Genomic DNA, 12,369 nt, shown 5'->3' on the forward strand with positions numbered 1-12,369 from the left:
ACTTCCTCTTCCTCTTCTGGGGCAGGTGCAGCAGCCGAAGCCTGGGCTCCTGGGACTCCAAAATGGACGGGGGGGTTGGGCCCAGGCTGGGGGACTTCCTGAACAGCAGCCTGGCCACCTGGGTGAGCGGTGGTTGGGAGTTCCCGAGATGGAGCTGGCGGGAGCAGATGTTGGGGGGGAATCGGGGTCGGCGGGGAGGGCCGAGTCCCGGGCTGAGCAGTGGGGAGAGGAGAAACCAGGGAGGGGAAAGCTAGAGGAAGTGGGAGAGAAAGGGTGATTTAATGGGACAGGAGGGTGTCCCCATTATCCCTTCCCCTTCCATCCCGCCCTCAACCGCAGGTGCTGGGCCTGGCTGAGCTGGTAGGAGATGGGCAGGATGGGGAAGAGGAGGAGGAAGAAGAGCCCCTCAGTCCCAGGGGTCAGTTCCTGCATCTCAGCGACGGGGTTCTGCTACATCGGGTCATGGGGCTCATGTAAGCGGGGCCGGGGGTGTGAAGCGCCGAGGAGGGATGGGGTCAGGGGGCGGAGGGTGGGTGAGGGCGGGAAAAGCGGGTGGCGGGTGGCCAGAGCCCGGGTGGAGGTGAGGCCTGGGAGCGAGGGACAGCCTGTTACCCCCACAGAGCCCCCAGCTCCAGAGGGGGGGGGTCCCTGGCTGACCCGGGCTCGGGGGACCCCCGGAGCCCGGAGGGTGGAGAGCCTGAGCCGCCTGAGGAGCCGCCTGAGGGATTTCTACCAGGTGAGCGAGGGCCGGCTGGACGGCGAGGAGAGGCGGGAAGGCCGGGGATGGTGGGAGGATGAGGGGAGGCCTTGAGGCCCGGTGGAGAGAACAGGAGATCGGAAGGCGGGAAGCAGGGCGGGAGGGTGGAGGGCAAATTCGTTCATTCATTCATTCATTCAATCGTATTTATTGAGCGCTCACTGTGTGCAGAGCACTGGACTAAGCGCTTGGGAAGTGCAAGTCGGCAACATCTAAAGATGGTCCCTACCCAACAGCGGGCTCACAGTCTAGAAGGGGGAGGCAGACGACTCAACAAAACATCTTAACAAAATGAAATAAATAGAACAGTAAATGAATACAAGTGAAATAGAGTAATAAGTCTGTACAAACATATGTGCAGGTGCTGTGGGGAGGGGAAGGAGGTAGGGCGGGGGGGGATGGGGAGGAGGAGAGGAAAAAGGGGGCTCAGTGCGGGAAGGCCTCCTGGAAGAGGTGAGCTCTCAGTAGGGCTTTGAAGGGAGGAAGAGAGCTAGCTTGGCGGATGTGCGGAGGGAGGGCGTTCCGGGCCAGGGGAAGGATGTGGGCCGGGGGTCAACGGCGGGACGGGCGAGAACGAGACCCGGTGAGGAGGTGAGCGGCGGCAGAGGAGCGGAGGGTGCGGGCTGGGCTGGAGAAGGAGAGAAGGAAGGGGAGGTAGGAGGGGGCGAGGGGATGGACAGCCTTGAAGCCAAGAGAGGAGTTTTTGCTTAATGTGTAGGTTGACAGGCAGCCACTGGAGATTTTTGAGGAGGGAGGTGACATGCCCAGAGCGTTTCTGTACAGAGATAATCCAGGCAGCAGAGTGAAGTATAGACTGAAGCGGGGAGAGACAAGAAGTGAAGTGACTTGCCCGAAGTCGCACAGCTGAAAATTGGCGGAGCCGGGATTTGAACCCATGACCTCTGACTCCAAAGCCCGGGCTCTTTCCACTGAGCCACACTGCTTCTCTAACTTCTTAACTTCTCTGGGCCTCAGTTACCTCGTCTGTAAAATGGGGATGAAGACTGTGAGCCCCACGTGGGACAACCTGATCACCTTGTATCCCCCCCCGACTCATTCATTCATTCATTCATTCATTCATTCATTCAAACATATTTATTGAGCGCTGACTGGTTTGGATTCCTTCCTTCATTCGATCGTATTGATTGAGCGCTTACTGTGTGCAGAGCACTGGACTCAGCGCTTGGGAAGTCCAAGTTGGCAACATAGAGAGACGGTCCCGACCCAACAGCGGGCTCACAGTCTAGAAGGGGGGGGACAGACAACAAAGCACTTAGAACAGTGATTTGCGCATAATAAGTGCTTAACAAATGCCATTATCATTATTATTATTATTATCATCCGTTCCTCCTCCCACCCCAACCAGGAAGAGCTGCAGCTGCTGATCCTGACGCCTCCTCCGGACCTCCAGATCCTGGGCTTTGACCCCCTTTCAGGTACCGCCCACCACCTTGGCTGCCCCGACCCCAGCCTCCCATCCGTCTCCCGTGCTCCCCCGACCCCGAGGTGCCCTAGTTGACCTCTTCCGGCCTCTGCCCCCCGCAGATGAGGCTGTGGAGGAGCTGGAGGGGATCTTGAAGCTGATGTTGGGGGCCTCCGTGCAGGTGAGGCGGGAGGGGAGGCCAGGTGGGCGCTGAGGGGACGGGGTGGACGGGGTAGCAGAGGTGGTGTGGAGGGGGCGCGGGGGCAGGAGGAGGGCTGGACTGGGGACTTTAGGAGCAGGGGCCTGAGCCAAGCCCTGCTCTCTCCTCCCTTACAGTGTGAGCACCGAGAGCTCTTCATCAGGCACATTCAGGGCCTCAGCTTGGAGATCCAGAGCGAGCTGGCGGCCACCATCCAAGAGGTACGGACTAGGCCTCCCCCCGCCCTCTCTGACCCCACTTCGGCCCCCCTCCCCAGCCGAGACCCCCAATCTCCTTTCCCAGGCCTCCCTTTGGACGGAGGCCCCCTCAGCCCCGGCCTCCCGCCCCTCACCTCCCTGTGGGCCCTGGGGCCCACCGTTCATTCGTTCAGTCGTATTTATTGAGCGCTTACTGTGTGCAGAGCACTGGACTGGGCACTCGGGAAGTACAAGTCGGCAACAGACAGAGACGGTCCCTACCCAACAACGGGCTCACAGACTAGAAGGGGGAGACAGACAATGAAGCGAAACAGGTAGACAGGTGTCAATACCATCAGAATAAATAGAATTAAAGCTATGTGCGCATCAACAAAATAAATAGGAAATACGTACAAGTAAAATAGAGTAATAAATCTGTGCAAGCATATATACAGGTGCTGTGGGGAGGGGAAGGAGGTAGGGCGGGGGGATGGGGAGGAGGAGAGGAAAGGGGGGCTCAGCTTGGGAAGGCCTCTCAATCAATCTATCAATCGTATTTATTGAGCACTTACTGTGTGCAGAGCACTGTACTAAGCGCTTGGGAAGTACAAGCTGGCAACACATAGAGACAGTCCCTACCCAACAGCGGGCTCACAGTCTAAAAGGGGGAGACAGAGAACAAAACCAAACATGCTAACAAAATAAAATAAATAGAATCGATATGTACAAGTAAAATAAATAAATAGAGTAATATGTACAAACCTATATACATGTCTCTATATGTTGCCAATTTGTGCTTCCCAAGCGCTTAGTACAGTGCTCTGCACACAGTAAGCGCTCAGTAAATACGATTGATGATGATATAGACAGGTGCTGTGGGGAAGGGAAGGAGGTAAGATGGGGGGATGGAGAGGGAGATGAGGGGGAGAGGAAGGAAGGGGCGCAGTCTGGGAAGGCCTCCTGGAGGAGGTGAGCTCTCAGTAGGGCCTTGAAGGGAGGAAGAGAGCTAGCTTGGCGGATGGGCAGAGGGAGGGCATTCCAGGCCCGGGGGTCGACAGCGGGACAGGCGAGAACGAGGCCCGGTGAGGAGATTAGCGGCAGAGGAGCAGAGGATGCGGGCTGCGCTGGAGAAGGAGAGAAGGGAGGTGAGGTAGGAGGGGGCGAGGGGATGGACAGCCTGGAAGCCGAGAGAGAGAGGAGTTTGAGGCGAGTGAGGAGGAGTGAGGAGTTGAAGCCGAGAGAGGCCATGCTTCGTGGCCCTCGCCACGTCCAGGCCCGGCCCGAGTCACCCCTTCCTGGTCCCCAGGTGACCCAGCCGGGGGGAGGAGCCGTGCTGGCCATGGATGGACCGGAGCTGGTGGAACTGGAACGGGCGCAGCTGGAGCTGAGGCTGCGGAGCCTGATGGGAGCTCTAGGGAGACTGGTGCGGGAGCGGGAGCGGGCCGCTCAGGTAAGGCTTGAGGTGGGCGCGGGCTAGCTTGGTCGGGGGGCCTGAGGAAAGATGTCGGGGGGGGTGGGTTGGAAGCACCGGGGGCAGGATAGACTCCAGCTAAGGGGCCAGAGAGGGTGGCAGCGAGACCCTAGGAGGACGAGGTTGGAGGCCTGAGGGGTGGACTGGCGAGACGACCCCGGGATGGAGCCTCTGACCCTCACGTCCCTCAGCGGTTGGCGGAGCTGTTGTTGGAGCAGGAGGCGCCCGCTCCCCAGGGCCCCCCCAGGATCCCCCAGGACGAACCCCCCCACCACCTGGCCCTGCAACTGGCAGATACCAAGGCCCAGCTGAGGCGCCTGCGGCAAGAGCTGTGAGTGATAATAATAATAATAATGGCATTTATTAAGCACTTACTATGTGCAAAGCACTGTTCTAAGCGCTGGGGAGGTGACAAGGTGGTCAGGTTGTCCCATGGGGGCTCATGGGGATTGGAACCCATGACCTCTGACTTCCCAAGCCCGGGCTCTTTCCACTGAGCCACGCTGCTTCTCTGCTTCCCTTCCCTTCCCTTGTACTTCCCAAGCGCTTAGTACAGTGCTCTGCGCACAGTAAGCGCTCAGTAAGTACGATTGATTGATTGATTGATCCCCATTTTCCAGATGAGGTCACTGAGGCCCAGAGAAGTGAAGTGACTCGCCCAAAGTCACACAGCTGACAAGCCGGGATTTGAACCCATGACTGACTCCAAAGCCCGGGCTCTTTTCATTGAGCCACGCTGCTTCTCTGATGGGAATCCGGGGGCGGAGGGAGAATCTGGGGATTCGGGGAGGTGGGGAGGCCCACCTCAGTCAGTCAGTCAATCGTGTTTGTTGAGTGCTTGCTGCGTGCCAAGCACTGTACTAAGCGCTTGGGAGAGGACAACAGATCAAACACGCTCCCCCGCCCACAACTGAACTGCTGTGGGATGTGGCGAGGACCGAATCGGGCTCCGGCCCAAGCTGGACCGTGGCGCCTGAACTCCTCTCTCGGGAGGGTGCTACTTTATGGCCGTGGCTGCCCCAAAAGCTGCTGGGAGTCATAGTCCCAGTTACCCAAGAGACACCCCCATACGGGCAAAAACGCCACACACGTAGTTGCTGAAGCCGGGTTCCCTCAGGCTCCGGTGGCCAGGTGCCATCCTGGCTCAGAAAAGGGGAGAAAGGCGGGCGGGGGCGGAGGGCAGAGGGGAGGCAGGATCGTCGCACGATGGCCACTGCTTCGCTCCATCTTGGCCATCTTGGCCCGGCTGCGCCGGCTCTGGAGAAAGGAGCAGGGCCAGGTCTGAGCGGTAGGAGGGGAGGGGATGAGGTTGAGGGAAACTGAGGCACACTACTGACTCTCCGCTCTGCAATCCTTCCCCAGGGAGGAGAAGGCAGAAGAGCTGCTGGACTCTCAGGGGGAAGTGCAAGGCCTGGAGGCTGAAATCCGGCGACTGCGACAGGAGGTATCCGCAGGGTGCTCCCCTGGTCCCACTTAGGGTCCTCCTGGAGTCCTTAGTTTTCCAGCATCCCCCTCTTCCCACCCAGAATCCCCCATCCTTCTCCCCAATCTGGGCGCCATCCATTCCGGCTCCTGACTTCCGGTCCTCCTTCGTTTCCCACGCCTCCATTCCCTTGGGCCCCGTGACTCCAATTTCTCTATAAATAAAAGCTTTCCTTTTCTTTTTTTAAAGTATTTGTTAAGCACCTACTATGTGCCAAGCACTCTACTAAGCACTGGAGTAGATACAGGGTTGTCAGGTCGGACACAATCCTTGTCCCACATAGTCTCCCAATCTTGTTTGTTAATGGCATTTATTGAGTGCTTACTATAATAATAATAATAATAATAACGATGGTATTTGTTAAGCGCTTACTAGAATAATAATAATAATCATAATGATGGTATTTGTTAAGCGCTTACTATAATAATAATAATAATCATAATGATGGTATTTGTTAAGCGCTTACTTAACATAGCGAGTCACTTCACTTCTCTGGGCCTCAGTTACCTCATCTGTAAAATGGGGATGATAATAATAATAATAATGGCATTTGTTAAGCACTTACTATGTGCAGAGCACTGTTCTAAGCGCTGGGGAGATACAAGGTGATCAGGTTGTCCCAGGGGGGGCTCAAAGTCTTAATCCCCATTTTACAGATGAGGGAACGGAGGCCCAGAGAAGTTAAGTGACTTGCCCAAAGTCACACAGCTGACAAGTGGCGGAGCCGGGATTTGAACCCATGATCTCTGACTCCAAAGCCCAGGCTCTTTCCACTGAGCCACACTGCTTCTCTATGTGCAAAGCACTGTTCTAATCTTAATCCCCCTTTCCCAGATGAAGTAACTGAGGCACAGAAACAGTCAGTCATTTATATTTATTGAGCGGTCACTGTGTGCTGAGTGCTGTACTAAGTGCTTGGGAGAATACAACATAATAATAATAATGATGATATTTGTTAAGCGCTTACTATGTGCCTGGCAGCGTTCTAAGCGCTGGGGAGGTTACAAGGTAATCAGGTTGTTCCACGTGGGGCTCACAGTCTTAATCCTCGTTTTACAGATGAGGTAACTGAGGCCCAGAGAAGTGAAGTAATAATAATAATAATAATAATAATAATGATGATGGCATTTATTAAGCTCTTACTATGTGCAAAGCACTGTTCTAAGCGCTGGGGAGGTTACAAGGTAATCAGGTTGTCCCACGTGGGGCTCACAGTCTTAATCCCCATTTTACAGATGAGGTAAATGAGGCCCAGAGAAGTGAAGTAATAATAATAATAATAATAATAATGACATTTATTAAGTGCTTATTATGTGCAAAGCACTGTTCTAAGCACTGGGGAGGTTACAAGGTGATGAGGTTGTCCCACAGGGTGCTCACAGTCTTAATCCCCATTTTACAGGTGAGGTAAATGAGGCCCAGAGAAGTGAAGTAATACTACTACTACTACTACTACTACTACTACTACTACTGCTACTACTACTAGTAGTAGTAATGGCATTTATTAAGCGCTTACGATGTGCAAATCACTGTTCTAAGCGCTGGGGAGGTTACAAGTTAATCAGGTTGTCCCACGTGGAGCTCACAGTCTTAATCCCCATTTTACAGATGAGGGAAATGAGGCCCAGTGAAGTGACTTGCCCAAGGTCACACATTAGACAAGCGGCGGAGCGGGGATTAGAACCCGTGACCTTCAGACTCCCAAGCCCGCGCTCTAGCCACTAAACCACGCTGCTAACAGACGCATTCCCTGCCCACGATGAGCCTAGAGAAGTGACGTGACTTGCCCGAGGTCACACAGAGTCAGGATTAGAACCCAGGTCCTTCTGTCTCCCGGGCCCCCTTCCTCTCCCGCCATCCGACCTCTCGGCCCTCTCCTGCCCCCGCCATTCCTTCCGCTCCCCCAAGGCCCAAGCGCTGTCGGGAGCGGCCCGACGGGCAGGGTTGTACCGGGAGGAGGCCGAGGCCCTGCGGGAGCGGGCCGGGCGTCTACCGCGGGTGCAGGAGGAGCTGCGGCGTTGCCGGGAGAGGCTGCAAGCGTTGGAGGCCTGCAAGGGCCAGTTGGAGGTGAGCAGGCCTGGGCCGGAGGCCGGGGTCCAGGGGGAGCGGGAAGAGAGGGAAGGAGGCAGGGTGGGGCCCGGCTTGGATTCCTTCCTTCATTCGATCCTATTTATTGAGCGCTCGCTGCGTGCAGAGCACTGGACTAACAATAATAATGATGGCTGTGAGCCCACTGTTGGGTAGGGACTGTCTCTCTATGTTGCCAATTTGCACTTCTGCACATAGTAAGCGCTCAATAAATACGATTGATGATGATGATTTGCTAAGCGCTTACTATGTGCAAAGCACCGTTCTAAGCGCTGGGGGGATCCGACGGGATCAAGTTGTCCCACGTGGGGCTCACAGTCTTCATCCTCATTTGACAGATGAGGGAAGTGAGGCTCAGAGAAGCGAAGTGACTTGCCCGAGGTCACACAGCAGATAGGTGGCCTAGTTGGGATTCGAACCCATGACCTCTGACTCCAAAGCCCGGGCTCTTTCCACCGAGCCACGCCCAAGTTGGCGACGGAACTTGGATCCGGCCCCCTGGGCGGCCTCGGCCCCGGCCCCCTTGTTCGCGGGGGGCCGGGAGGGGATCGCCGCGAGGAACAGTGTGGATTGGGGGGTAGAGCGTGGATTTGGGAGTCAGGAGGAATGATAATGATGGCGTTTATCCGGCGCTTTCTGCAAAGGAGCGCGTCGCTTAGCCTGATGCGACCACGATATGTTGGTAATAATAATAATAATAATAATAATAATAATGGCATTTATTAAGCGCTTACTATGTGCAAAGCACCGTTCTAAGCGCTGGGGAGGTCACAAGGTGATCAGGTTGTCCCCCGTGGGGCTCACAGTCTTAATCCCCATTTTCCAGATGAGGGAACTGAGGCCCAGAGAAGTGAAGTGACTTACCCAGAGTCACCCAGCTGACAAATGGCGGAGCCAGGATTTGAACCCGTGACCTCTGACTCCAAAGCCCGGGCTCTTTCCACTGAGCCACGCTGCTTCCCCTAATGCTTACTATGTGCAAAGCACCATTCTAAGCGCTGGGGAGGTCACAAGGTGATCAGGTTGTCCCCCGTGGGGCTCACAGTCTTAATCCCCATTTTCCAGATGAGGGAACTGAGGCCCAGAGAAGTGAAGTGACTTGCCCAGAGTCAGCCAGCTGACAAGTGGCGGAGCCGGGATTTGAACCCGTGACCTGTGACTCCAAAGCCCGGGCTCTTTATACTGAGCCACGCTGCTTCCCAGGCTGGTAGGTTAGAGAAGCAGCGTGGCTTAATGGAAAGAGCCCGGGCTTGGGAGTCAGAGGTCAGGGGTTCAAATAATAATAACAATAATAATGATAATGATGGCATTTATTAAGTGCTTGCTATGTGCAAAGCACTGTTCTAAGCGCTGGGGGGGTTACAAGGTGATCAGGTTGCCTCACGGGGGGTTCACAGTCACTGGAGAAGCAGCATGGCTCAGTGGAAAGAGCCCGGGCTTTGGAGTCAGAGGTCATAATAATAATAATAATAATAATAATGGCATTTATTAAGCGCTTACTATGTGCAAAGCACTGTTCTAAGCGCTGGAGAGATTACAAGGTGATCAGGTTGTCTCATGGGGGGCTCCCAGTCTTAATCCCCATTTTACAGCTGAGGTAACTGAGGCACAGAGAAGTTAAGTGACTTGCCCAAAGTCGCACAGCTGACAATTGGCAGAGCTGGGATTTGAACCCATGACCTCTGACTCCAAAGCCCAAGCTCTTCCCACTGAGCCACGCTGCTTCTCTAAGGTCATGGGTTCGAATCCCATCCCGCCACATGTCTGCTGTGTGACCTTAGACTGTGAGCCCACTGGTGGGTAGGGATTGTCTCTATATGTCGCCAACTTGTACTTCCCAAGTGCTTAGTACAGTGCTCTGCACACGGTAAGCGCTCAATAAATACAATTGATTGATTGATTGATTGACCTTGGGCAAGTCACTTAACTTCTCTGAGCCTGTTACCTCATCTGTAAAATGGGGATTAAGACTGTGAGCCCCACGAGGGACAACTTGATCACCGTGTATTCCCCCCCCAGCGCTTAGAACAGTGCTCTGCACATAGTAAGCACTTAACAAATGCCATTATTATTATTATTATTATTATCGTCCCCATTTTACAGATGAAGTAACTGAGGCCCAGAGAAGTGAAGTGACTCGCCCCAAATCACACAGCTGACAGTTGGCGGAGCCGGGATTTGAACCCACGATCTCCGACTCCAAAGCCCGGGCTCTTTCCACTAAGCCCCACTGCTTCGTTCTCAAATCCCGGCTCCGCCAATTGTCAGCTGTGTGACCTTGGGCGAGTCACTTCTCTTCTCTGTGTCTCAGTTCCCCCATCTGTAAATTGGGGATTAAGACTGGGAGCCCCCCGTGGGGCAACCTGATCACCTTGCTTCCTCCCCAGCGCTTAGAATAGTGCTTTGCACGTAGTAAGCGCTTCACAAATGCCATTATTGTTATTATTATTATTATTATTATTATTATTATTATTATTATTATTATTATTATGTTGGCACCGGTTGCAGCATTCACGCGATAGAGGCCCCTCTCTGTGGCGGTTGGTCTGGTTGGGGGGCGTCCGGTGTGGGCAGGGCCACTGGTTTCCCGAGACGGGAGAAGCAGCGTGGCTCAGTGGAAAGAGCCCAGGCTTTGGAGTCAGAGGTCATGGGTTCAAATCCCGGCTCTGCCCCTTGTCAGCTGTGTGACTTTGGGCAAGTCACTTCACTTCTCTGGGCCTCAGTTCCCTCATCTGGAAAATGAGGATGAAGACTGTGAGCCCCATGTGGGACAACCTGATCACCTTGTAACCTCCCCAGCGCTTAGAACAGTGCTTTGCACATAGTAAGCGCTTAATAAATGCTATTATTATTATTATTATTATTATTATTATTATTATTATTATTACGGGGCCCTACCTAGGTGGGAAGTCGGGGGATGTGGTGGGAGATGGGTGGGATTAGGAGGGGCAGGAGAGTCAGCCGGGAGATGGTGAGCTGGGATGGAGCTCCCTGATTTTGCTCCCAGGAGGAGAGGGCGCTTTCGGGGGCACTGGAAGCAGCCCGGGCACTGCTGGAGGGGCAACTGGAAACCGCCCGGGAGCGCTGTGCCCGACTGCACGAGGCTCAGAGAGAAAATCTGCTGTTGCGGGCTCGACTCGGGGAGGCCCATGCGGTGAGGACCGTCCCCCATCGCGCCCATCCCACAGACCTCCCCTCCCTCGGGACTCCCGCCTCCCCGAGGATTGCCAAGGGGAGAAGCAGCGTGGCTCAGTGGGAAGAGCCCGGGCTTTGGAGTCAGAGGCCAAGGGTTCAAATCCCGGCTCCGCCACTTGTCAGCTGGGTGACCTTGGACAAGTCACTTCACTTCTCTGGGCCTCAGTTCCCTCACCTGTAAAATGGAGATGAAGACTGGGAGCCCCCCGTGGGACAACCTGATTCATTCATACCATCGTATTTATTGAGCGCTTACTGTGTGCAGAGCACTGTACTAAGCGCTTGGGAAGTACAAATTGGCAACATATAGAGACAGTCGCTACCCAACAGCGGGCTCACGGGCTAGAAGGGGGAGACAGACAACAAAACAAAACATATTAACAAAATGAAATAAACAGAATAAATATGTACAAGTAAAATAAATAGAGTTCATTCATTCAATCGTATGTATTGAGCGCTTACTGTGTGCAGAGCATTGTACTAAGCGCTTGGGAAGTACAAGTTGGCAACCTATAGAGACGGTTGCTACCCAACAGCGGGCTCACGGGCTAGAAGGGGGAGACAGACAACAAAACGAAACATATTAACAAAATGAAATAAACAGAATAAATATGTCCAAGTAAAATAAATAAATAGAGTTCATTCATTCAAGCATATGTATTGAGTGCTTACTGTGTGCAGAGCACTGTACTGAGCGCTTGGGAAGTCCAAGTTGGCAACATATAGAGACGGTCCCTACCCAACAGTGGGCTCACAGTCTAGAAGAGCAACAAATATGTACAAACATATATACATTCATTCATTCAATCGTATTTACCTTGCAACCTCCCCAGCGCTTAGAACAGTCTTCCCAAGCGCTTAGTACAGTGCTCTGCCCCCGGTAAGCGCTCCATAAATGCGATTGAACGCTTTGCACATCGTAAGCGCTTCTCTATTTTACTTGTACATATCTATTCTATTTATTTTATTTTGTTAGGATGTTTGGTTTTGTTCCCTGTCTCCCCCTTGTGAGCCCACTGTTGGGTAGGGGCTGTCTCTATATGTTGCCATCTTGTACTTCCCAAGCGCTTAGTATAGTGCTCTGCACACAGTAAGCGCTCTATAGATACGATTGATTGATTAATGCTATTATTATTATTATGATTATCATCTCCTTAACCTTTCCAAGCCCCGGGACTGCCCCCCCAACCCTGGAGGCCTTGAACCCCTGGGACCGCTGGTGATTTGGGATTCACTGGGGGTTTCTCAGGAGCTGGATTCGACCCGGCAGCAGCTAGACCACCTTCTGGAAGAGAACGTGGAGCTGGAGGTGGAGTTGAGGCAGAGTCTGAAGACCCCCCTCAGCCCTGCCGGGGAGGGTGAGAGGGGCCCCGGAGGGATGGGGAGGACGGGGAGGACCAGGGAGGGATGGGGGCCTGGGCCTGGATTGGGGGACCTATTTAGCACTCGGCTCTCTTGTACATCAGGTGGCATCGAAGGAGGCTTAGTCTTGAGTTTGAAAATGGACCTTTCCCCTTTGGATCTTAGGAAAAACACAAAAGGCGGTACCTCCAAGG

The 12,369-nt window shown here is 53.9% G+C and overlaps 1 protein-coding gene across 1 annotated transcript in view; it reads left to right on the forward strand.

Annotated features, from left to right (window-relative positions):
* Positions 1 to 62: 62 nt before the first annotated feature.
* The window catches only part of CCDC88B (coiled-coil domain containing 88B), a 47,201-nt gene continuing 34,894 nt past the window's right edge, over positions 63 to 12,369 (forward strand). Inside the window, 13 exon segments of the mRNA XM_038764724.1 lie at positions 63 to 122; positions 340 to 473; positions 621 to 636; positions 638 to 736; positions 2,124 to 2,193; positions 2,303 to 2,361; positions 2,517 to 2,600; positions 3,883 to 4,026; positions 4,239 to 4,378; positions 5,410 to 5,491; positions 7,439 to 7,597; positions 10,626 to 10,772; positions 12,063 to 12,171. Coding sequence (XP_038620652.1) covers positions 63 to 122; positions 340 to 473; positions 621 to 636; positions 638 to 736; positions 2,124 to 2,193; positions 2,303 to 2,361; positions 2,517 to 2,600; positions 3,883 to 4,026; positions 4,239 to 4,378; positions 5,410 to 5,491; positions 7,439 to 7,597; positions 10,626 to 10,772; positions 12,063 to 12,171 — 1,303 coding nt within the window.

This window comes from Tachyglossus aculeatus, chromosome 22 (assembly GCF_015852505.1).
Source record: "Tachyglossus aculeatus isolate mTacAcu1 chromosome 22, mTacAcu1.pri, whole genome shotgun sequence".
In the NCBI taxonomy this organism is placed as follows: Eukaryota; Metazoa; Chordata; class Mammalia; order Monotremata; family Tachyglossidae; genus Tachyglossus; species Tachyglossus aculeatus.